General features: G+C 39.9%; 1 protein-coding gene across 1 annotated transcript in view; it reads right to left on the minus strand.

The window, feature by feature from the left end:
• Positions 1-942: 942 nt before the first annotated feature.
• CCDC192 (coiled-coil domain containing 192) overlaps positions 943-27,231 on the minus strand; it is a gene marked incomplete at both ends in the record, with an annotated part of 215,972 nt that continues 189,683 nt past the window's right edge. Inside the window, one exon of the mRNA XM_080698684.1 lies at positions 943-1,229. Within this exon, the coding sequence (XP_080554810.1) occupies positions 943-1,229 (287 nt within the window). The remainder of the gene's footprint in view (positions 1,230-27,231) is intronic.

Here is a 27,231-nt window from a genome sequence, read left to right on the forward strand (position 1 = left end):
TGAATTAGTGAGTTCCATTGAGAGAGCTAGAGCTGTTTGCTTGAGAAAGCTTCTACCAGAACAGGAAGAATTAAGTCCTGAAATCTCCCTTGTATTTAGTGCCTAGATGCTCCCTCTGGACAGGAAAGAGTTCCTTTGAGGGGGTTGGGTGGGAGGAGAGTATGATATGATTCCTTCTACTCTGTTAATTGCAGGGTAATTCTCCTTTGCCCGTGCTCCATTTTTTCTGCCATTATTTTGTGCCTCTCACTGTTACTTGGTACAATTCTAACAGCGGAGTGTGTTTTGCTTTAGTCTCAGTCTTGCTCCTAAGGGGGGGGGGGACCAGTGTTGTGTATTTTTTCCAGGGAGCTGCTGTCCCAGGACACTTTTCCCAAAAGATTACCGCTCTGATTCATCCATTCTATTTTTTTTTTTAATTGCTTTACTTTTGTTTCATTTCTACTCTTGCTAGTATTCACGAAGTGTGTACCATAAAGAAACAAACACCAGGGGATGGGAAAGGACAGACGTCACGGCTATTTACTGCTAGAAAAGGCTCTGCTTTTCCGCTAACATCCCCGCTCGAAGCTGGCCCTCCACGGCACCTTTCTGTTCAGGACTGGTACTACCCACCCCTTGCAGTAGGCCAAACCTCTGATAAGAGGCAAATGCTAAGTTCTTTCAGCATCTGTCTAATTTTGTTTCTCCTTCTTCCGCGCTTACAGGAATGTTTGAAAGCATAGTGTCTACAGCTGTGTGGATTACGTGACTACTGGCATCTGAAGGGAAACATTCAGTGTTTATTTCTAAAGGCTTCCCTTTCTTCTGTTTCCTTCCAAACATGAACATTGTAGGAAAGGTTCAAACCCCACAAACTTGAACTTGAATTTTCCAGTGAGGAGACCACTTGGGCTCTGGACTTAACCTTCATAACACTTAGTACACTTTTATTGGTTTTCTTTATAAATCCTCATCAGAGGCCACAGGAGTAATGCTATTATTAAAGAAAGAGGGGGCTTCTTCTAAACCTTCTGAGGAGTCCTCAACCTCCTGGGAAAGAGGGACTTCCCACTTGGCTTCCAGCTGATGAATCTTTCTTTCCTTTTCCTCCAGCACTTCTTCCAGCTGAGTGATCTTCTCTGTCTGCAGGGAGACCTGGGTGGATAGCTCCATGATCAGGTTAATTTTTCTCTCTCCCTCTTCCACAGGGGGGAGGCCGCCACAGGACTCTGCCAGTGAGTTGCCTTCTGCAGCAAACAAGAAAGGGAAAATCTGAGCAGTTTGGAGTTCCCAGAACACAGAGAGAAGGAAGAGGGAAAGTTTTATTTCTCACGTTCTTATGAGAGCGCAGATGTTGCATCAGATGATTCTGGTCACATATACTGAGAACAGAACCGAGACCCAGTGAAGAGAAAGATTTTGGGTGCTCATGAAAGAATTTAGAAGCCTCTTGAGAATGAGGAGAGTCAGTTCTTGCCAACTCTTTAAAAACATTTTATACGCATTTAACTTTCAGTCAACCATGGGAATGAGCTGTCCTTGAAAATCCAATCTACAAATAAAGGCCACCCCAAGTTTCCTGTTCTGTTTTTCCCTAAAGACACTTCACAGGAGGTATGGCCAAGTAAAAGCACGCTTTAGATTGAGTTTTTATTCAATTGAAAATAACAACAAAACAAAACAAAACTTGCCATTGCCCCAATGAGAAAAGATTCCTTTCTTAGCCCAAGTCTGCTTTAGGTTGGCAGGTGTAAAATTTGTGGAGATCCAGGAAACTCTATTTGCATGGTATCTCCCACAGAGATCCAGTTGTTTTAGGTCTGAAGATTTTTCAACATTTTAAAATATAACTTTGTAAATTTTTCCTAGACAAAAAACTTACATTTTATCAATTTCTGCCAGCTAACCCTTCAGATAAGGATAAACATCTGAAAAAGGAGGGAGAGAGAGGCTCCCAGAAAAAGATAAGAGATTAAAAATTGGCAACAGGGAGTCCTTTGAAAACAAATCTCACTAGTCTTTCTAAAAAATTATCTCTTTAAAATGAACCTCATCTTACTAGCCCTTGGTAGCACTACTGTTCTCTCACTCTTTTTCGAAATTTCCACCATCAAATTCCTCCGAGCTATACAAAAGGCCGACTCAGATATAAATGGTAAGGGGTATCAGGGGCTTAGGTATTATTTCAGGAACAATGGAGTCCACAGCATATGAATGAACCTTGCTGCACCTGAGAGAAGTACTTCTGTACGTCCCAGATACAAAAGCCTTCTGCTGCTGCATACCCACACACCTGCTAAAGATGGGGCAGCTGTGCCAAGCTGTGCACGCAGACAAGGAATCACCCATCGGCGAATAGAACTCACTGGCCATCATCACTTCCTCAAGGAGTCACAGATCAAAGCTTGAGCACTACGTGGCACCATGGGCAGCATCCTTTTGGTTTTCCCAAAATGATCAGGCCATTCTCTGTTCTTAGAAATTATTACTAGTGATTTGCTAAATTTTAAGAATCCTGCTGGGTGTGGTGATGCGAATCTATTATTTGGGAGGCTGAGACATGGTGATTGCAGGTTTGAGGCCAGCCTCAGCAGCTTAGTGAGGATCTTAGCAACTTGATGAGATCCTGTTTCAAAATATAAGTAAATAAATAAAAAGGCTGGTCTGGGGTTGTAGCTCAGAAGTAGAATGCCCCTAGGTCCAATCCCCAGTAACCCCCTTCAAAAAATGGAACACATTGGGGCCTGTTTGTTCTAATTATTTGAACGTCTAGTGCTGGAATTTAAGAAGATAGTGGTGAATTAAGCTTTAGCAGGAGTGAAAAAATATTATAGTTAATACATGCATATCCATGTTTATAGCTGCACGATTCATAATAGCCAAGTTATGAAACTAACCTAGATGGCCATCAACAGATGAATGGATTACAAAGTTATGGGCTATATACACAATGGAATTGTAGTCAGCAATAAAAAAGAACAAATGTATGTCATTTGTAGGAAAATGGATGGACCTAGAGAACATTATGTTAAGTGAAATTAGCCAGTCACAGAAAGTGAAGGGTCATGTGTTTTCTCTCATATGTATAAGCTAGAGAGTAATCAGGATACCAGAGAGACTTCAGAGAATGGAGGAGAAACTCCAGTGGAGTGAGGGAGGTGGTCTTGGGGGTGGGAGGGAGAAATAGGAAACACTTCCACTGACATACGTGCATATGTAAGAACACCAATGCCTATCTCCATAGCTTGTATGGGGAAGGGGAGAGAATAGGGAAGGGGCCGGGGGAAAGCTCACCAGGTGCTGTGTGCATGTGTGCCATCATCCCTGTGAACTCCATTATGATGTGAGATTGTAATGCACCAACAAAAGTATAAAAATAAATTAAAAAAGAAAAAATATGAAGTACAGCAAAGTGGCATGGGAAGACAGTGCAGAGAGGAAGGGCAGGCAGACGGGAGGCTGGAGTGACAGGTGCCTCAGGAGCCTCCTTGAGCGTGCCCATTTATCAGCTTTGTATTTCTTGTTGACCTCGCCTTCAATCTTTTCCTTCCCTAGCTTCCCCTCTCCTTCCAGGAGAAGCTTTAACTGGCATGTACAATGGAAAATCAAGTGTTTAATGCCATCCCAGGGGCAAATGGGTCTTTTAAATTTTTAATTATTTTATTTTTGAGATAAGGTGATATAGGTAGAATACTTTGTTCACCAGTTCTAATAATAAATAAGGCAAAACTGCAGCAGGGAGGCCTTACAGAGGCAATCATAGATGCTAGGTCTATGTTCTCTGTCTAGAAGAGAACAGCAGAGAAGGGAGGAAAAACATGGCAAAGCAAACCAACCAACCAACCAGCCAACCAACCAAACAAACAAAAACAACAAATGGGAGGAGAGGCAGGGCATATTAGTCTGCCTGGGATGCTATTATAAAATATTATAGACTGGGTGGATTAGACAATAGATGCTTACTTCTCACAGTTGTGGAGGCAAAAAGTTCTAGATCAAGCTGACTGGATAGTTGAGTTCTGGTCTGGTTTGTAGATAGCTGGTACTGGGAATTGAACCCAGGGGCATTCTACCTCTAAGCTAATCACCTAGTCCTTTCTAATTTTTTTTTTTAATTTTGAGATAGGGTCTCTCTACATTGTTGAGGGCCTTGCTAAGTTGCTGAGGCTGTCCTTGAACCTGCAATCCTCTTGTCTCAGGTTCCCAAGTATTGGGATTACAACTGCGTGCCACCACACCCAGCTAGTGTCTCTTTTATAAGGGCATGGGTTTCACCACAAGGGCCATACTCTTATTACCTTCACAGGCCCTATCTTGAACTACTATCACATTGGAGCTTGAGGCTTCAACATATGAATTTGGGGGAGTTATAATCATGACACAGACAAAACGATTGGAAAAAGTGTCAAGAAGAAGCATATGGCTAAAAAATGAAGAGCTGGCATGAGGCATTTGATTCCCAGTGTATTTTTTTCATATATTAACTGAAAATACTGATTAGGAAAGAATCAGCATATGGTATATCCCATACACAAAAGAGGAAATTTCTTATACAATAATATTTTACTAATAAAGGATCTCTTTACACATATAAATATTTTTGTTCTGTTTCTAAACACATTACAAATAGTGGTAGTGTCTTAAAATCTTCAACAAAATGGGTGACTCCAGTGTCTCACATCCTATTTATTTTGGCCCTAAGCCACCCAGATGAGTTTTCTGGACTCTTCCACCAATCATCACACTGCTCTTTCCTCATCAAGCCTCCCTCATCTGTAACAGGACAGAACATGTGTCTCTAAAGGCCTGACAGCTTCCACATCCCAAATCTCAAACACCCACTGTCTTCCTTAGACTTGCAGCTCAGAGTCTTACCAAGATCATGGTTACCAGGGCATGGGGGTTCTCCTTATGTCCAGGTAAACTTTAGCCTATACCTGGAAACTCCAGGAGACCCAGAGTCAGCATTAGAAAGGCCCTTCTCTCTGTGAGAGAACTGATTAGTCACTGTGAGAGGATTTTATAAAGCATACACTATTTTTAATGGTTTCCCTTCTATCTGCCTGCAATTGAGATAGATCTTAGGGCTCTGAGGATGTAGCTTAGTGATAAAGTGTTTGCCTAGCATGCACAAGGCCCAGGGTTCAGCTCCTGCAAAACAGGAACAAGGATGAGGGTTCAGACTTATTCTGAGCAAAGACAACACAAGAAATCAGTGGTAGAAGTTGGACAGATTTAGAAAGTTTTAGAGGAGAGACTGCACGGGCAGGGCTATACTTACTTTTCTATGTCAGCCTTAAAAGACCACAGGCCCAGAAGAAACTGTGACATTTGCCTTTGGCCATTTCTAGCTATTTTCCATAACCTCAAAACTTTTATGCTTTTAGCAAAGTGCCACACAACATTTAGACTGAATAGAACTAATAAAATAGCTAAATAGATCACAACAGAGGCAAATGTCCTTTAAGGAACAGCTTAGGGCCTAAGAGTTGAAATGCATTTTGGTCTTGCATCGCCCAGTACAGGAATGATTTCTGCAACATCTTTATGCTGATTTTCTAATCGAGTGGGTCTCCAACACTGGCACCCCTCATGTTCTTTATATATCTGACTGCCAAACAGTAGTCAATAGATAAAGTCTGAATTTTGTAATCATTGCAGCTGCAAACCGCTGAGAGATAGCTGACAGGTGGACAGCTGTGATGGACAGATGGGGACAGACTGGGGTCCCCATCTGTCCATCACAGCTGCAGCTAATCAGAGAAAGAACATGTAGTGACATATTAGGTCAAACATATGAAAACATTTCTTCATGAGCTCAGGAAGTTAAGAGCTTTCTATGCAGTGTTGAAAGGTAGCCCAGTTAGTGGCAGAGAGAGCTTCTTTTTAGATCGTCTAAATACTTTCTGAAGAGAGGTGTCCCCCTTCAAGTCCCTTTACTTGTGCCACCCAAAAGTATGCACCAAGCAGAGAAATGAGGAGAGCCTTTATCTGGTTGTTTAATAAAACACCTCTGCCAATGGGACGTGCGCTTGTTTCCAGCTCCACAGTCACCTTTTCATTCATTCATCTAGTAATTAGTCATCTAATCTTTGAGATTGGGACCTGCACGCAGAGAACAAGGTGTGACACTGGTTCCTACGGTCGCAGTTCCACCATGGTGCATGGGAGAGGCTGCCCTAAGTTAGACCCTAAAGGACATTTACAATTAACCTAAACAAACACCTCCACCGGTACTCACTCACTCACTCATGAAAGTTTACTTTTCTCTCTGCCTTTCAAGCGCATGACAGAGGCTGCCAAGTATTTACTCAATAAGAAAGACTCTCACCGGTGAGGTGATTACGTACCTCTTTCTGCCAGAGCCACCCACCCAGGATTACTGTTTGGCCTCAAAGGCTGTGCCAGACTACTCCCCTGTACCAGTGCCCATCACTCTGACTCATTTCATGCATCTTTTGAAAGCTGTGTGTATTGGTCAACAACTACCAGGGAGTCCAGTTTCATCTCTTGTCATATGTGGGTTTGCAATTTGGCACCTTCCTTAAAAATATTCCTCTCCACTTTAATAAAAGATAAAGCCACAACAGAAACTTTCCAAGTTTTCTATCTTTCTCAATGGATATTTGGAAGTGGCAATTCTTTGAAATAAATGCTTCACTTTTTTTGTTTTCTTTTCTTGTAGTACAAATATTTTAACTCTTGAAACTAAAATTAGTATTATGACTTGGAATTTTCTTCATCCTCTCTTGCCAGTGTTTTTATTTTTGCAAAAGACCAGTCTTTATAGTGCCAAACAACTGATTCTGAGATGCTTCAATTTCCTTCCACTAATGTTGTGAACACTTAGATACATCTGATGTTGGCAGGTGTTCATTGATTTGAAAAACAAAAGAAACAGTAGTATTAGAAAAGATTTGATTAGTAAATAAGCTTGGTCATTTACAATTTAAATGTAGTTAGGAAATTTTTCACATCATACAATGATGATGAAATTTATAATAGGATTATGTTTTAGAGGAACAGTGTAAATTGCAATTGCAGACAAGAGAGAGAATATATATTTTCACCTAGCAGCAGGCCCAAACATAAGGGTTTGTAAAGATGTCTATTTTCATAAGTGCCTTGGAAAGGAATGGATACCAAGTTGAAGCCATAATGCTGGGTGCTATGGCACATTACAAACACACACACACACACACACACACACACACACACACACACACACACAGAGAGAGAGAGAGAGAGAGAGAGAGAGAGAGAGAGAGAGAGAGAGAGAGAGATTTAAAAAAGAAAGAAAATGATAATGGGAGGGCTATAGCCCTGAAGATATGGGATAGTGGTCCTGAAAGCAGCAGATCAGAGAACCTATAGAATATCTGATGAAGAGAAAACACTTAGGAAAAGCTAGGAACAAGAAAGATTGTGTAGGAAGTAATTGTTTCTGAACAATCATCTGAGCCCCAACCAGATGCAGTGCCTACGTGTCTCAGGCTGCTACCACAAGATACTATAGATTCAATAATTTATAAACAACAGAAACTGATTTCTCATAGTTGCCAAGGCTGAGAAGTCTAAGATCAAGGTGCTAATATGTTCGGGATCTGACGGGGGCCCATTCCCCAGAGATGGCAGCTGCTAGCTGTCCTCACGTGGCAGGGTTGAAGAGCCTCTCTTCTAGGGGCCATGATCCCACTCACTCTCATGACCTCCTTGCCTCCCACAGCCTCAACCTCTTAATAGCAACACATTGGAAATTTGATTTCAGATGAATTTTAGAGACACACATACTCAGAACCAGAGGGTGCAGCCTCAGTGCTGTGGGCACTCTGAGGACTTGGTCAGTAATTAGGGAACAGGGGGATGGGATGAGAAGCTCTCATCTCTAACTGCCGGCATCCTCAGGCGGCAGGTAGACGCTCTCACTGAGATGTGTGAGAGCTATGCAGCTTCAGGGAACTGCAGGATCTCACCTCCCGCCTTGTGTAGACTCTGAGGCCTCTAATCAACCCAGAGCCCATGCTTATTCAGTCAAGTACTAATTCTCAGCACATAAAGTTGAAGTATCACAATAACTTTCTACCTGTTCACCTGGCTTCTGCTACGTTGGCCTGGTTTCAGTGCTACAGAGGCAAGTCCCAATAAAATATACACTAGGTTTTGATACTCTCACCTAAAGCCCTTCAGTGGTTTTTCATCTCAACAGATTAAAAAGCCCTATAATGTGACCTGGGCCCCCTTGACCTCCCTGACACACGCCCTATTCCTCCTCTCCGAAGTCACTGTAGCTTTTACTTTGCTATGTTTCCACCATTCTCAGTGTTAGTCCTGACAGAGGGAGCATGGTCCTCCGCCAGGGCCTGTGCATTTGCTCTGTCCTCTGCCTGGCCCAGGGCGCTCCTGTGGCACACGTGGCCAGCTGCCTCGATTCTTTCAGGTCCCCACTCTCCAAAGCCATCTCCACACAGAGAAGCCTTCATTGGCCGACCTCCCTGCAACTTCAACCTGACATCCATTGCTGAATGCGTCAACTCCCTGGTCCCTGGTTTGATTTTACTGACATGCTCTATTTGACTACTCTACATTTTTATCTTGTTTGTAGTCTCACCCACTAGAATGAAAGCTGCATGAGGGTGAAGTTTCTTGATTGTTTTGTTCCATTCTGGATCTGCTTCTCCTAAAATAGTGCTTGGAATATAGTAGCTACTCCTTTTTCAAGTGACTAAATGAATGAGACTGAAGTGCATATGTGATACAAAATCGCCATGGAAAGGGCCAGTCCAGGGATTTCAATGAGTATAGCATTAGGGTGATATCTAGGTATCCTCCGGGAATACCTTTTCTTCAAACAAAGCTTTTTTTATTGTTCCATTAAAAGAATGGCACACTGTTGTGATTGTCTACCACTGCATGAAAGATTGCTGAGATTACTTTTTTCTTGATAGAAAAGGCAAAGTTAGAATAGTTGATCCTTTAGACCTATCTCTTTAAGATCAGTTTTAGATTCTATAAATGATAAAAATGGTTCCTCAAACTTGGCATCTGAGAAGCTTTGACAATGTGGAGGGTCCAAGGTCTTACCATTGAAGTTCTTATTGAGTGGACTTAGAAGAAGGCCTGGGAATCTGTATTTTTATAAAAACTCCTGGGGTAATTCTTCTTTATTGTTGCAGTACTGAGGATGGAACTCAAGGCCTCACACATGCTGGGTAATCACTCTGCTGCTGGGCCACACCCCGACCCCTTTTAAATTTTATTTTATTTTGAGACAAGGTCTTGCTAAGTTGTCCAGACCGGGCTTAAATTTGCACTCCTTTGCCTCAGCCTCCCAAGTAGCTGCAATTACTGGCGTGTGCTACCGCGCCCCGCTTCCCTCGGTGATTCTGATGATCAGCCAGGTTTCTGCCGTTGAATTTCTGCTGATTTATAAAACGACAGTAAACCAAGCTTTTGGCTGAATCCTAAAAGGAAGGCCAGAAATTATCCAGGCAAGCCTCTTCTTGACAGAACTACAGTCCATGAAGCTGGAGGAGAGAGATCACATGGATTCTATTCTTTGTGCCTCTCCCTGGCAACTCGACAAGGCTCTGCCTGTGTTGCTAGCTGACTAAAATGCATCTATGGTCCTCACGCCCCTCCCTTTTAATTTGCTGGCATCCCAGCAATATCTTGCCAGTGCTAACTTGGCTAAATTACCTCCAGAACATCCACAGAGAATGATGAGTGTATGAAGGATTTTTTTTTTTTAATTTCCGTTTCTGTTTCAGTGAATGTATGGATCTGTTTCCTTGCAAGCTGGATGAAAAAGAGAGGGTGAGCCTGAGGATAGGAAGACAGGATCACGCTGTACATGGAAGCACGGTGACTCCTCAGCTTCCACAAAGGTTTAAGAGTGTCCACTGCAACACAGGGAGAAAGTGAGTCCCCTCAAGATCCGAAGCCAGGGCTTTATTCTTGGAGTTTGCTGGAGTCAGCTGATAAGCCCCAGAAGACTGATGATACCATTCCAGAGAAAGTAGCATGGACACCTTGGCGTTAATATGGGAAGTGGTGGGCACAATAGCTCGTGAGAATGTCTCAAAGATGCTGCTACAAAACTTATATGGGCTGGCTGGGACCCCAAAATATGTTACCCTGGGATATATTTCTTTGGAATATTTCAAGATGGCTGTTCAGAGAAACTGTAAATAGGATTAACTGGCTGCCCTTTGATGAAAGAAATGTATATGTACAAAGGCAATACACATTAGTGAAGTAAACAGCCAATGAATGCAAACAAGCTCTTGTATTTGATAGTGTCCTTTCTGCTTAGGAAGAAGACATTGAGGGTCTGACATTTAGCTCACAGGGAGATGAGCACAGGTGGCTGTTACCTGGGAGGCTTCACCTGCATAACAAGACAATGCTTGCCCACTGTGTACCTGTTCCCTCAACCTTTCTCAGCCTGCGGCACCTCCTGTTGCCCATGCCATTTTTCCTTTGTTTAGTTCTATGTAAGTAAGCTTCAACTGTTTGACTTTCCTTGGCACCTCATACTTTGTGTATGGCTCCTGTGTTTCTGTATGTTAATATTTTTAAATCAATCTGCACATTATCAGTTTATTTCATAGACCCAAATTATCAAACCTTCAGAAGGAAAAGAGTAAATTCAAAAATTCCCTATGCTGGTCCATGGTGGGAGGTGGACTGAGTTAATTTTTCATTACTGTAACAAAATACCTGAGATAATCAACTCAAAAAAAAAGGAAAGGCTTACTAGTCAGGCATGGTGGAGTGTGCTTGTAATTCCAGCTACTCAGAAGGCTGAGATAGGAGAACTGCAAATTTGAGAGCAGCCTGGGCAACTTAGCTAGATCCTGTCTCAAAAACAAAACAACAACAACAAAAAAACAAACAAAAAAAAAGAAAAACGTTTGGGGATGTAGTTCAGTGAGTGGTAAAGTGCCCTGGTTTTGACCCTCAGTACTGAATGAATGAATGAAGGAATGAATAAAAATAAATAAGAAGGTAAATATATTTATATATTCATAGGAAAGGTTTGGCAGGGGTTTTAGCTCAGTGGTAGAGTATATGCTTAGCATGTGTGAGGTCCAGGTTTTAATACCCTGTACAGAGAGAAAGGAAGAAAGGAAAAAAAGAAGAAAGAAAGAAAAGAAAGAAAGAAAAAGGAAAAAAGAAAAAAGAGGAAATGTTTATTTTGGCAGCTAATTTTAAGAGGTTCTGGTTCATGATTGGTTAGCCTGGTACTTTTAGGTCTCTGGTGGATTGTGGGGGGCAGACAGCTCATCATGGAGAGAGCGTGTGATAGAACAAATTCACTCATTTGATGGCCTGCAGCAAGGGTCAAGGCTGGGTTTCACTATCTACTTCAAGGGCATGCCCCCGGTGACATAAAGGCCTTCCACTAGGCACCACCTCTCTTTCTCTCTCTCTCTCTCTCTTTTTTTTCCTTGTGGTACTGGGGATAGAACTCAGGGGCATTGTATCTCCAAGCTACACCCCCAGCCCCATTTTTTAGTATCTTCATTTTTTTGAAACAGGGTCTCACTGAGTTGTGAAGGGCCTCACTAAGTAGCTGAGGTCGTCAGCAAACCATGATCTTCTGGTCTCCGTCTCCTGAATACTGGGATTACAAGCGTGGACCACCATGCCCGGCCAAAGGCACCACCTCTTAAAGTTTCCCAATCACCATGATGGGAACCAAGTCTTTACCACATGCGCGTTTGGGGGAACATTTAAGATCCAAACTATACGCTTCAGAGGAAAAAGAGCACACTAAAAATTACCCTAAACTGGTCCTTGGTGCAAGGTAGAGGAAAAACCTAGTGGGCAGACATTGCTTGGTGGGCAGAGGTCAGTGCTATATTCCATATTCTGTCTACTCACCAGCAGGCAGAGTAAAACTAGGGTGAGGATAAGACAACATAGGTTAATGTTCTTCATTATGTTGCTACCCCCACCCCATACACACACTTCAAGGTCTTGGGTCATATCAGGATATTCTACAGAAGGGGTTCATTAACAAGGTTCAGAAGATACAAACACTGTCCACATAACAATGTTCCTGAGTTATGCCAAGAGGAAGTCAATCTAAGCAGAAGAAAGGTTTTTTAGAATCTCTCTTCTTCCAATGAATAGGACCTGAAATCTCCCTTAAGGGTGGCCAGCTTGCTGGTTCAGAGAGAATAAAGTGTAAATCACAATGACCAAAAGCTGGCTAGATATCAAGAAGTAAAAATGGACCCTGATGGGAGGGTCAGGAAATTCAAGGGAGGGAAAGACCCAGGAGATTGTATGAAAGGACAAAAGAGAGGAGACAATAGAAGAAGGTCTGTTTTTGTGCTTATCAGAAAAGGAACCAGTAGGGAATCAAAGTCAATTGAAGGATGTTGCAGTTTGGATTTGGAATACACCCCCAAAGTGCATGTGTTAAAAGGTCCCCAGTACAGCAGTGTTCAGAGGTGAAATGCTTGCATTATGGGGGCTGGACCTCATCAGGGGATTTCTATGTTCAATGCACTTACTGGGAGGTGGTGAAAACTATAGAAGGGTGGGGCATGGCCAGAGAAAGTGTGCCCCTAGGGGCATGGCCCTGGGGATGGTACCTGTCCTGGCCCTTTCCTGCCTCTCTTTCTGCCTGCCAACTGCCAGGAGCTTTTCTACACCACACTTTTATATCATGATGTTCTGCCTTACCTCAGGCCCAGAGCAACGGAGTCAGAGTCAGTCTAGCATGGATCAAGACCTCAGAAACAGTGATCCCTTAATAAATTCTTCCTCCTCTAAGTTGATCTTGTCAGATATTTTGGTACCAGCCACACAAAGCCGGCAAACACAAAGTTGAGACAAGTTTACTTCTTTCCAACTGCATGTTAACTAGAGTATCAAATGTGAGCCTTTTCTCTGTTTTTCTTCCTGGCACACAGAGGGTTTATGGGCTACATCCTTATGAGATAACGAAGCCTCTTTAGTTAGTTTGCATTTACTTTCATAAGATGGTAGTTTCTAATGTTGCATAGCATTGAGAAATAAACTGATGCTGTAGTAATAATAGTATTGTTAGGACTATTCTTTGGCAATGACAATGAAAATAGGTTTATTTTTTTCTGAGAATAATGGCATAAAGGATCTGTCATTTTTGTGCATTGGGATTTTGCTCATTTAAACTATGTAGAAAAATGGGGTCATGGAGAAGAGTACAAGTCATTTTGATTTAGCTGACTTGACACTCAGATGTTCCCAACAATGAGATGCAGTTATTTTTGCATGCACAAGTTTGAGTGATGTGTACAACTATACCTTAGAGTCCTGGGATAACAAGGATGTGCCACTGAACTTTATTAATCCCCTAGACAGAGTGCTGGAGCTGGAGTCATTATCTCTTGGCTGGACTTAGTTGTGCAAAGGACATAATAAACTACAAAAAATTACTATAGCAGAAAAAGAATGACACAAATTTTATTTGGGTTGTTCATTTATTTTGTTATGAACACTTAAAATGTTGAAATCAACTGTTGCTTGTACCAACCAAGTAAGATCTTCAAATAACTCTCAGGACAACATCTCCTAGTAGGGAATACTCTATCACTCAAGAAAGACATTGCAGAAATCTGTAACTGAGATCTTTTTACTTATATAAAACATCAAGTTCTGAAGGCTCCAGCCATAATTCTGGCTAAGCTTTTAAGGTACTTCGGAAATAAGAAGATATGGTGGTTGGCAGAATAATGACCACCCCAAGATGTCCACAAACATGTACAGAATAACACCCTCAAAGATGTTCTCTGAACCTGAAAGTATATGATCCTAATGACAAAAGTGACTCTGCAGATATAATAATAATGGAACTTGAAATACAAAGGTTATCCTGGATTACTTGGGACTCTGAATCATAAGGACATTAGAGGAAGGGAAGGGATGGGAGTCAGAGCAGCATCTGAAGATGCTACACTGTTGGCTTTGAAAATAGAGAAAAGGGCCAAAGACAAGGAATTTAAGTGGCCTACAGAAGCTGAAAGTCCTGGAGAGCATTATGTTAAATGAGATCAGCCAAGCACAGAAGGAGAAGGTACATATGTTCCCTCTAATATGCCCATACTAGGGAACCTAGAGGATACCAGTGGTACTCCAGATAATGGAGGGAAAATACCAGCAAAACTTGAATGGAAAGATAGGGGAGGAGGAAGACTGAACCTGATTAATGAGGGTCTACATCCAAATATGTGTAAAATTATGAATATGGCATGGTTACCCTGGACAATCATTGGTGGGAGGGGGGAAGGGAAAACAGGGGTGGGGAGAGAGGGCACCAAGTATAGTTTAAATGTATACCATTTATGTTCAATAAAAAATTTAAAAAATAAATGAGAAAATAGATGTTAAAAAAAAGAAGCTGAAAAATGCAAAAAGCCATTTCCTTTAGGATTTCTGGAAGGAACAGAGCTCTGTCAACACCTTGAATTTGGCCCCAGAGGCACTTGTTTTAAACTTTGACCTCTAGAACTATACAATAATAAAGCTTCTGATAATTTGTCACAGAAATAATAGAAAACCAATGGAGGGAGAACTAATGAACATATAAGTAATGAGAAAATCCATCCATTGTAGAAGACCCAGAAAGATAATTTCCGTGCAATAACTGTGGACTTGGATTTCAACGGAAGGTTTCCAAACATTCAGAGAGGTCTGGTTCCAGACAGTTCTGCCTCCTAGGAAATCTTGGGCCATTCTTCTCCCCGCTGCCTTGTAAATGTCAACCTTCCTAATGGCTCCAAGCCATTAACATGTAAGCATACTCAACTGTTATCATGAAAAGGACATAGAAGAGTTTACTCTTTAATGCCTCTGCATCCATTGCTCTGTCATTCTTCACCCTTCACAGTCAAAATCTTGGGTGAGTTGTCTGTACACTCCAACTCCCTTTCCCCATACTTTTCTCATGTTAACCCATTGCAGCCTAGATTTTGTTTTTTAATTACCTTACTAAACATAGCCTTGTGAGGTCACCAATATCACTAAATCCAATGGACTTGCTCTAAGTTCATCTTCCTTGACTTCTAAGCCTTTGAACCTGTTAACTCTATCCCTTTGAACACCCTTCCCTTGTCTTCTGAAACATGACAACATTTTCCTCCAAACTTTCTGTCTACTCTTTTTTTTCTTATGATGTTGACTTCTTAGAATGATTACTTACTTCATGAGCAGTCTTATACTCCTGGTCTTAAACTTTCTTCTTTTATCTCTGTAGATAATTTCTTTCATGCCTGTGGCCTTGCTTGTATCTGCTGGTATGAACACTGCCTAGATTTACAACACTAGGTCAGACCTGTGCTCTGGACCTGGGACCCCATGTTCAGATATCTCACGACCACCTCATATAGAATGTGCTCCCAACTGAACTCATGATCTGACCTCCATTACTGATCTCTTACCAACAGTCCTCTTCTGAGCAAAATGGTATTACCATGCATCTCTTTGCTAAAGTCAGAAATATGGAAGTTACTTTATATTTATGTATCTACTTCTCTTTTTTTTTTTTTTTTTTTTTGGTGGTACTGGGGTTCCTGGAAGCCCTTCTACCTCCGGGATATACTCCCAGACCTATTTTTGGAAACAGGGTCTCTAAGCCAGTGCGGTTGGCTTCAAACCTGCGCGATCCTACTGTCTCCGCCTCCCAAGCATGGGGGTTACAAGCGTGCGCCACCATACCCGGCTGTATTTATTTACTTCTATAATCTTCTATCTGTCTGTCTGTCTATCTATCTATCTATCTATCATCTATCATCTATCTATCCATCTGTGTGTGTGCTACTGGGGATTAAATCCAGGGCTTCATGCATGTTAAACACACACTTTGCCATACAGCTATATTTCCAAACTTCATTTCCATTCATCTTATTACGAATTCCTACTGATTCAAACTTCTAAATATTTAACTTTTTTTCAATTGTCTCTACCTCAGATCCTGCAATATCCTCTCACAACTTCCTTCACTTCTGTGTCCTTATAAATCTTACACAAAAATTGTGTTCTCCGGGGATAGGGGAATGAGTGACTCAGTGGTAAAACATTTGCCTAGCACACTGGGTTTAATCTTTAGCACTGCAAAAAATAAAAGAAAATAATTTATGTTATCAACTTCTATGGTACTATTTTATCAAGGAACTCCCAAACTGTGTTTTTCTCTTGGTTTTCAGTACTGTGTGGAAATAAAGATGACATAAGGAGCTAGTGGTCTGGCCATTGGATACAAATGGTTTTTATAGTGATCCATCTGAGCACTTGGGATTTATTCCAAGTGGAACCTACAAGGTTCCTTTCAGAAGAGACCAAAAAAAAAAAAAAAAAAAAAAAAAGAGTAAGTTTTAGAGAAGAAACTGCAAAAGTGGCTTAACTGTGTGAGAAACAACAGCAGAGTTGAAGTGGGTAAAGTATGTCCAAGTGGAGGATCCTTGCTCATTTGAGAGAAGAGTTCACAGAAACAAATGTTGTTCATCAATCTTATCTCCAATACAATCAAAGCTAATTTTATTTTATAGTTTTCATTTTTATTTTGTGTAACTTGCTATGACTTTAAATTTCACTGTACTATGACAAAAGTAAGAAATGACCTTAGAAAGGTGAGGGCCAGGAATGTCCACGTCAAGTTAAACTGGAAGCCTAAAAATGCCCTGTTCTTAAAGATATCCTGTGGAACACAGTTTATTACATCCCTCCTCCCTGTGGAATGCCATTCCAATTTTATCAGCTTACTTTTATTATTATTATTAGTTTTTGTAATTTCAAGATGTAATTTCATCTTGAAATTTCAAAAGATAACTAAAAAATGATAGGGAAATTCCCCAAGAGGGAACTCAAACAAGCTTTTTTTTCTTTAGGGAAACTTCTGATATTCAGTACAAATGTCAATTTTCATAGATGTTTTTCCACTAGTTACCTACTTTATCAGGTAAATTATAGTTCTTGATAACATTATCAAAGTGAATGGTAAAGGAGTTATTTTCAGGTTGGGCTCAAATCCAAGGCACTTTAGAAAAGTATGAAATATTGTGTAAGGGACCCATGAAATATTTGGCAAAATACTTTTATACTGACACTGGGAAGTTTTGTTGGATATGTATTATACATAAACATATCAGACAATATAGTATGCATAATTTCTAGAGACGTCAAAGAACTTCCACAACTGTGATTTCATTTTTTCCTGCAGTCTCTTTCCCCATACTTGTGAGACAGTAGAAAAAGAAAGGGTGAAAGGGGAAGTGAAGAAAAAAATGAAACACAGCACCTATGCTATGTCATTTTTGCTAAGAACTTGTTCAACAACCACACCAAAGCTGAGCAAATATTTATATTTTGTTTCTATTATTATGACTGATACCCCCTAGAATCTTGGTATAGGAGCAGATCTGAAATATGCAAGCAACTTTTTAATCACAGTGCCCCACCTTTCCTGTGCAGTGAGGTGTCCATGTGGGTTTTTGTAATGTTTGTTCCATCAGCGTTTTTTTGCTGATTGGGGGTCATGACATACCCATGAGTCTCATATGCTGAGTACTTTTCAATTGTTTATGAAATATTCTTGAAATAAAAATTAAATAATAAATAGGTCAAATATCTCACTCCATTTTGCTTCCATCTATTATTAATTTTGAATCTAGTAAATGTTAAGAATCTTAAGAATTGGCAGCAGGGTCACCATTAAGACTTGTGGGCATTTGTTCTGGCCTCTTTCCACGATGACCCTCCCAGTGTCTTCTGGTCTAACCACCTGGATAAACAAACACTTAGAGCACACATGCATTTTCAGCAGGCCAATTTCCCCTTTTGTCTCTGGCTTAAGATATAAGAATTAAATTTAATGTATATTATGTACTAATTTACCGTTTCAATTCTTGAAATCACTTAAATCTTCAAATAGAAAGTACATCTAAAACTGTGAAAGTATTAGAGTCTCTGTAGGACTCAAATTTGCTTTAATCAATCAAGTAAGTTTCTTATTTATTTAGTTAGGTATTTAGTTTGTTAGTTGTTGTTGTTACTTAGGATTAGCCTAAAACAAAATCAATATTGCTAGTGGGTAAATCAGTCAAGGTGATTCAGCTCTGCATCAACAGGACAAATGACTATTAGCAGCCCAGACATGGGAGTTTATTACTGCAGGTAAGGTAAAGCCTGGGGAATTCCAGGGTTAGTTCATCTTGTGGCTTGAGTAAGCCAGGTTGGCATCTCTTGAATTCTCTTGATTCTCCTTCCTCCTATTTGCAAGGTGACTACATTCTTCATAGGGCATTGTCTAAAAGATGGAAGGGAAAGAAAAGTCCTATCTTCTCTCCCCTTTTTAAGTGTTAGGAAACCTTTCTGATACCTGCAATACTAGCAAGACAATTTATTCTCTCTCTCTACATATATATATATATATATATATATATATATATATATATATATATGTGTGTGTGTGTGTGTGTGTGTGTGTGTGTGTGTGTATAAATAGAGACAGACTATATGTCATATTTCTAAAGCAGTCTTGAATAGGGAAATAATCACTGTGCTGGTTAAGCCTAGTGCACATTAGCATCCTGGAAACACATCATTTGCATAAAGCATGAATAAAATTAGGGTTGTGTTAACAAGAAAGAAGAATAGTGTCTTTTGTGTAGGTGACTAATAGTGTCTGCTCCAGCGAACAAAACTGTTTTTATATCAAATGCCAATAATAGTGAATCATTCAGTGTTATTTTTGTTCAAATAATCTGAAAGGCAAAGTCTGACTGGTTTAAGTAACAAAGAGAACACACTGGCTCCAAAGATAGTGCTAACTTCAGGCAAAACTTGAAGTAGTGGCCTCAGGCTTGGAACTGAATTTGGAATCTTTTGGGCCCCATGTTCTTTCTTTATGGGATTCAGCCAGTTCAAGTCTGGTACTATTCTGGGAGCCAAATGGCTGCCATTGCTTTCCAGGGATACTACTTCTCTTTTAGTCTAATGTCAAAGAGAATCCCTACTTCCATTCACTATAGAAAAGGAGGCAGCTTATCTTTTCCAAAAACTGCAACAAATATGTCTCACATCTCATTGCCTCACTTAGATTCTATGAACATCTCTGAATCAATGAATGAGCGATACAATTTGCATCAGTAATTTTCTGACAGAAATGAAAGAAAAATCAGGAAGACAAATAAATGAATAAGTAAATAAAGATCTCTCCCAATTATTATGAGTCTTATGTCATAGCCATTTTTCTAATAAAAGTTTTAAAAATTGAATAATTTTTGTTCAGAAAATAGCTTAAAATAAAGAGAGTCATGAAAACCAAATTTATAGAAAATGGCTAATGCAAGTCACACCAATATCAAAATTCTAGCAGAATAAGAAGTTATATCAAGATGAGGAAGTTGGAACAGATGTGCTGGAGAAGCAGCTCATTGCTTTGGGGTACTATGTACAGTCTGTGGATGTGGTTCTTTTAACAGGATCTAAAATTCATCACAAGATCATTAAACTTAAAATCTTGAAAGACAGAAGAAGGAGGAGGAGGAAGAGAAGAAGATGAAGATGAAGACGAAGACGAAGACGAAGAAGAAGAAGGAGGAAGAGGAGGAGGAGGAGGAGGAAAGAAGAAGAAGGAAGAGGAGGAGGAGAAGGAGAAAGCAACTTTGCAACTTTAGATGTAACTATTTGGTTTTAGATATAATGATACAAAGATTTGGCTATAGAACTAATACATAATCCAATTAATTTAGGTTTAAATTTGAATTTGATATTTATCATCAGAAGAGATTTTAAAAATTAAAGCATATAAGAAGAAGTGTTGTAATTAGCAAGTATTTTTTAGGGCACAACAATGTTAAATGCCAGAAATAGCATACCTGCCATTCATACCATGAAGTAAAAATATTTTTATATATTATTTGTATATTCTGTTATACCTTTGCACAAATTAATACAGTCTAAGAGCCAAGAAGTGAATTATATGACCCAGTTCAGGAAGGGAGAGCAATTCCCAAGGAAGCAAGGGCAGGAGCTTAACCTCTCATGGATGGCCACTACAATAATTTCCTAGAAATTTTGACAAAATGTTGGACTAGAACTGGGCATGGTGGCACACACTAGTAATCCCAGTACTTGGGAGGCTGAGACAGGAGGACTGTCTCAGCTACTTAGACCTTTTACAACTTAGTGAGACCTTGTTTTAAAATAAAGACTAAAAAAATAAAGCTGGGTGTAGCTTGGAGGTAGAATGCCCCTGGGTTCTATCCCCAGAAAAAGTTGGGCTTGTGCTATAACTTAGTGGTAGAGCATTTGCTCTGCAATCCAGGTGATCAATGAAAAAAAAAAAAACCCCAATTTTGGATTCTGTATATTCTAAATAATTTTTATATTCAACATAATGTGCTGTGTTGTTGGTCCTGGGCTGACATTTTAGTTTCTCAAGATCATACTGCATCTATGTAGCCCAATAGTAGATACATGATACCTACAATTCTTGTTGAATTGGGTTGGAAGCAATGATGATAATTATGGCTCTTTAATAGGTGGATGGGATGGAGTGAATAGCTTATTTAGTATCTCTATAATGCTATGACCCTCAAACTATGTGTGACTCTTTTTTATAGAGAAAAAAGGCCAAGAGAATCAAGTGTGGACAGAAATAACTTGGTTAATATATTTTTAGCATCTTGAACATTATATGCCATATTGGTGATAAATCACAAAATTATATACTTATAAAAAAACATGAGTCTTTGTGATAGTATATAAATGTGATTTTTTTCTGAAATTCCTGGCTCATAACTCCCTCCCCTTGGCAAGCCATAGACACTAGAATTTCCCTTCCCAGAACATTGGCGCCCTCGGCCATAAAGACACTCTTTAGCCTTCTTTGTCTGATACTATATGATAAGACCCCCCCCATTTCAAAAGAGTTCTGCCTTGTGCCAACGAAGAAGGAATAATAAAGAATCTGAACACACAGGCCTTGCTGGGTTTCCCTACTCCGCCTGTTAGCATTGGATCAGATCTTTTGTGTCCAATCACATTTTGGTACAGTTTTTCATGCTTCAATCCTGCCTACACAATGAACCCTCCATAAAAACCCAAAGGACAGTGTTCAGAGAGCTTTTGGGTGGCTGACGATGTGGGGGGGGGGTTGGAGGGTGGTATGCCTGGGGAAGACATAATAGTTATGCTTTCCCCAGGCATTACCCTATACATCTCTTCATCTGTGTCATTTATAATGAGTTCGTAAATGTAAGTAAGTGTATCCCAAAGCTCTGTGGGATACTCAAGCAAACCAACTGAACCCAAGGAAAGGATCTGTAACCAGTGAGTCTGAAACACAGGTAAAACAAGCCACTGGCATCTGTAGGATGGACAGCCTTAGAGAGGAGCCCTCAACTTGTGGAATCGGATGCTAGCTCTAGGTAGATAGTGTCAGAACTGAGTTGAATTAGAGGACACCCAACTGGTGGCTCCGGAGAACTCATCGCTCGCTTCCTGGCGGGGAGAAATCTCCATCTCCTTTGGGGTCACAGTAGTCTGTTGAATTGTCATGTTGTGACAGCAGAGGAAAGATATTTTATTTTTCATATATGGTCTCTTGAATGTGCAAAATAAGAATGTCAACAAATAAAAATTACAATTAAAATTGAAAAAATATTTTCTAAAATTGGTCCTGTATGAACAAATGGGATAAGAAATGAACAAATAGTGTATATATATGTATCCTTTATAATAAGTTCATAAATGTAAGTAAGTGTATCCCAAAGCTCTGTGGGATACTCAAGCAAACCAACTGAACCCAAGGAAAAGATCTGCAACCAGTGAGTCTGAAACACATGTATGTGTGTGTATGTATGTATGTGTATATATATATATATATATATAATATATATATAATATATATATATTATATATATATTATATATATATGTGTGTGTGTATGTGTGTGTATGTATATATACATAAACATACATATATATTTACATACACATATACAAATATATATGTATATTTGTGTGTGTTACTTGGGGTTAAATTCAGAGCCTCACACATACTAGACAAGCACTGAGTGACACCCCCGTACCTCTTATTTTTTATCTTTTATTTTGAGACAGGGTCTCTCTAAGTTGCTTAGGCTGGCCTTGAACTTAGTAGGTGGGATTACAAGTGTGTACCACTGAACCCCACTATTTCTTTTTTTCTTGATTTATCCTCCTAGCTACACTAATTACTGTAATTGCAATCACAATAAAAATGTTAACAAAGATCAAACAGCTGCAACCATGAATCAATTCCTTACAGGAGTGTGCCACCATGGCTGCTGTAAATAGGACATCTTAAATCCTCAAATGATCATTTCTTTGCCCCAACAGGAGCACAGATGTGTGTCTATTTCTGCATGTGTAAACACACCATCTGTCTATGTCTATATGGTCCAAGAATATCCAGACAGGAAGTATGATAGTGTGACACAGGAAGTGGCAGAGGGCAAGTGTCTTTGAGCCAACAGGAAATCTTGTATCTAGTCTAACCCCACATGCAAGTTGCATTCTCTCAAAATAGTCTTCTTGCCACTGCAGTTACAGAATAGACAGAGATAAAGAGGAAGAGGAGAGAGAGAGAAGAAGGAGGAGGAAGAGGAAGAGAAGAAGGAGGAGGAGGAGAAGGAAGAGGAGGAAGAGGAGGAGGAGGAGGAGGAGGAGGAGGAGGAGGAGGAGGAGGAGGAGGAGGAACACAGACAGGTTTAAAGAGTCAGCACATCAGAGGAAAACTCTGTGGGAAATGAGCAGTCAGCTGGCAATTTGGCAGAAGATGCTTTGGGAATGAGGGATTCTTTAAAGTCCCAGCACTGTCCTGTGGAGTAGCAGCACTGAATCTACCATAGATGCTCTGTGAGAAAAGTTGTGCTCTGAAGGAGAACAGCTGCAGACAGGGAGACTGAGAATCTGCTCTGAGTACAGAAATCCTGATACAACAAAGTGAACCTACCATATTTAGCCTGAACCTGGGCTGGGGCAGGGCACAAGGAAGAACAGAATTCTGCAGACCATGACAGTGATGGAAAATACACCCAGGACCAGGGAAGGGGAGGATTTCCTTAGCCATCAATATTTAATGGGTAAATATTGGAAATATAATATTAGAAGTACATATTTTGCTCAAGGTAACTTTAGAAAGCTGTATTTAGTTTCTCCTGTAGTATGGCTTCAGGCATTCTCAATCTTTTCATCTTTACAAAGTTCTGAGTCAAAGAACCCTTCAGATGTTGTCAGCGATAGGCATGGGAACCAAGAGGAGGCACCTGCTCCTGGCAGTCAAGTCTCCGGAGCAGTAAAACTGGATAAGCAGCATCATTTTCCAAGTGCTGCTGGAATAAGGCCCAATCCACTCTGGATGTGTTACATATACCTGTGCAGAGCTACATTATTCGCACATATACACATAAGCAGGACCCGGAGTTAGGAGAGTCCGGCTCAAAGAATACATTAGAACAATGTGAAATTCTGAATCTCTCCTTCCCCATCAATACTGCAGCTTCAATATAAAAATAAACCAAGAGAAAAGTTTGATTTCATAAAAATTATAATGGATTAGGTCAACCAAAAGAAAAGTGTAATAAATGAAATAATAAAGTTAGTGCTTCTGAATGAGCTTCATTCATTTTGGAAGGTTTTAGAGATTTAGACTTCTTCATTCATTCTATATAGTATATATCATACAAACCTCTAAGTTATGACTTTGAGATAACTAAAAAAAGCCCTCACTGCCCATGAAAAATGTAAATGCTTAATTTTTTCTTATATTATTCAAAATAAACTTGTCTGTCAATTATGTGTTCATTGGCTCAGTTTCAAAGACAAAGAAATGCATATGTTCTAAAACACAAAAGGACACTCTGTGATGAAAGCAATAATCCTGAGAAGTATTACAGTAATTTAAAATCTAAAATATAGCCCTTACTTTCTATTATAGTTTAGATATAAAGCACCCCCCAGAGAAAATGATGTGTTCATCAATGCAGCTAGGTTTGAAAGTGGATCATGACTGGACATGTGGCTAGGGACCCCATCTGCCCCTGTCCTCTTATCTGCTTTCCACCACCGAGAGCCCAGCCTGGCTTTTCCTCCTCTGCGTCCGAAAGCTCTACCACCAAGTGGTTTCTACCACAAGCCAGCTGATTAGAGACTGACCTCTGAAATTGTGAATCCTAAAATACACCTTTCTTTCCATAAGTTGTGCTTGTCAGGTATGCTGGTAACAGCAATGGAAAAGCTGATTAAAACCATACAATGGTACTTGATATTGCAAGTACCATTCTCTTTGTGCAGAAATAAATCATAACATTAATGTTCAAAAAAGGGATCAATTTGCTTTCAAATTTGGGCCTTTCTATTTGTTTACTGAGTGACCTTCATAAACTTTCTGTGCCCTAGTGTTTTTATTTATCAAAGGGCATATTAGTGCATTTGTAGAGTATCTCATAATATCATAAGAGAATAAAGAAGGTTAATTCATTAAAATCTTGGAACATTGCTTGCCACACACTAATTGCTCAAGAAACGTTAACCATTGTTGTTGTCTACGTACTGTTATAAGCACATTCCCCAATTCAGAGTTTCTTCTTTCCTTGTGAATCAACAACTGTTTCTGCTTAGCAAAATGGTCAAGTAGAAGTTTCTACTTGTACAAGTTCGAATTCTATAGTTCTATTTCTAAAATCCTAATCACTCTCACAAGTCACCATTTTTTAATAGCTCATCTAGTGTCAAAATATGACCTGACCTAATTTGAAACATTTGGCAAAAAACCTGATCTGAACTGATGGGGGCTATATATGCCACATTCAGTGTACTAATATATCTGATGATTGGCCCAGATCCTACCTGGGTTGCTTTTCAAATTGAAAAATTTCTTATTCTGAAGTGCATACAGTCCCTATGTTTCAAAGGAGAGCTTGTAGACTTACACTCTTAAGGGTAGAGTAAAGAAGAATTTTCCACCTATGGCTCTGTGAGGCAAAATTTATTAAACAATGATGTGAATTTTTCCAATTATAAACATGCCGAACCAATCAGCTTTCCAGATCTGAAAAATGTGAAACTTGCTTCCTCCATGACATTAATTATCATTAGGTCAATCTTCCTTCCTACTTGTTCTTTCTGCCATAGTCCAAGGAATAGCTATTTTGGTTTTGGAACATGCATCAAGTTATCATATTCCACCCCTACCCCAATTTATTTTAATATCCACTCCCTGCCCCCAGTCTCCATCCACATTCATACAAATACACCATTAAAGCCAAGAGTGGTGCTACATGCCTGTGAATTACAGTACTTGGGAGACTGAAATAGAAACACCGTAGGTTCAAGGCTAGCCTCAGCAACTTAGCAAGAGTCTCTGCAACTTAAAGAGGCATTATTTAAAAAGAAAATTTAAAAGGACTGAAGGTGTAGCTTGAAGGTAGAATGCACGGGTTCAATCTCCAGTACTAAAATCAAATCAAAACAACCAATCAAATCAAAACAACAAACATAAAATGAACCAAATACACCATAAAGTTCAGGTAAAAATACTCCAATAGTTTGGGGCACAGGTACTACATCCCTTCAACCCTGTTTGTGATTGCTTTATCCCCTACCTTCATCTGGAATAAGTTAAGGAGTCAAGAAGTTGGGGTCTTGCCAAGAGTACTAACTCTATTCTGCTATCTAGCACATGTCCCGTTAAGTTGACTACTGCTTGGGAGAGCGGTCCACTCTTCAGACAGTTCATCTGGTTTCATTTCAGGAAGTGGACAGCAGATTCCAATCTAAAAGGCCTATTCTAAACTATGCTTAAGATCTCCAGAGATATCTAGGAGAAAACTCTTCTAAGTCTTTCTTCTTTTTAACTCTAGGAAGTTTAAAATTTTTTCATGTGTTTCAAAATTCTCCATTTAGACTTAATCTTGACAGTAGATTTAACTAATATTGAGATGACAAATCTAATCTCACATCTTTTCTTTTTTTTTTCTTTTTTTTTTCTTTTTTCTTTTTTTCTATACTAAGAGGGACCCCAGGGGCATTAAACCTCTGAGTTACACCCCCAGTCCTATTTTTTATTCTTTTTTTTTTTTTTTTTTTGCGGGTCTGGGGATGGAACCCAGGGGCATTCGACCTCCGAGCTATTCCCCCTGTCCTATTTTTGTATTCTTTATTTTGAAACCGGGTCTCACTGAGTTGCAGAGGGCCTCACTAAGTAGCTGAGGCTGTCTACGAACTGCGATCCTCCTGTCTCAGCCTCCTGAATGCTGGGATTACAAGTATGCGCCACCATGCTCAGCTCTTATTCATTATTTTGAAACAAGTTCTCACTACATTGCAGAGGGCCTCACTAAGAAGTTGAGAATGTCTGAGAACCCATGATCCTCCTGTCTCAGCCTCTCAAGTACTAGGATTACAAACGTGTGCCACCATGCTCGGCTCACTTCCGCTTCTAATAGGCAGCCACAGTCTAAGTAGAACTGAACTTGGAAATCACTCTTCTAGGACATGCAGGACATTTTCTTCCCCTGTTACAGTCAGGGAAGCCTCAAGATGTGTAACTACTTAGTTACCAAAATGGACAGTGGTAAAGAGGAAAGTGTTGGTTTGTTTATAACAGATGGTAATCTGAACAAGGGGTGCATTTAAAGCTTAGCGAGATAAAGACTCAATTTTGAAGGAAATATGGCATCTGGGTTTCAATTCTCCCCAAACTTTTGACCTATATGTGTGTTGCAGACCTTCTCTGGGCTTCAGTTTCTTGAACTGTAAAATAGGTATCATAATAAATGCTTTCAAAGAATACACCAGATCACAGCTCAAAATTACCATGCTGAGACTCAGGTTAATATGTTTAGCCCCCAAAAAGGGCTATAACAGAGATTTGGGTCTTAGTCTCTGAAGAAACCAAGGATTTTGCGTTGATACAAATTATGATTCAATGTTCTTGAATAATACTGTTTATAGAAAATTCCCATGTAAAACAGAATAATCCTTCAGCTTCTAAACAGCCACATATTAATATGATGTGGAAGAGCTTCTGGATAGTTTAGCTTCTGATGATGAAACAGCCAGGGCTCCATGTGGAACTTAATTGCAGTGTTAAGTGGAAAAGATTTATGTTCTAAGTAACATGGTGAAGGGTAAGACCACCTGGAGCTGCTTGTGGCTCTGTCTTGGTCCCGTGTACACCTGTTTATGTGGTACATGCTTTAAACCTTAAAAA

The sequence above is a fragment of the Muscardinus avellanarius genome, assembly GCF_963383645.1.
Source record: "Muscardinus avellanarius genome assembly, chromosome: 7".
Lineage (NCBI taxonomy): Eukaryota > Metazoa > Chordata > Mammalia > Rodentia > Gliridae > Muscardinus > Muscardinus avellanarius.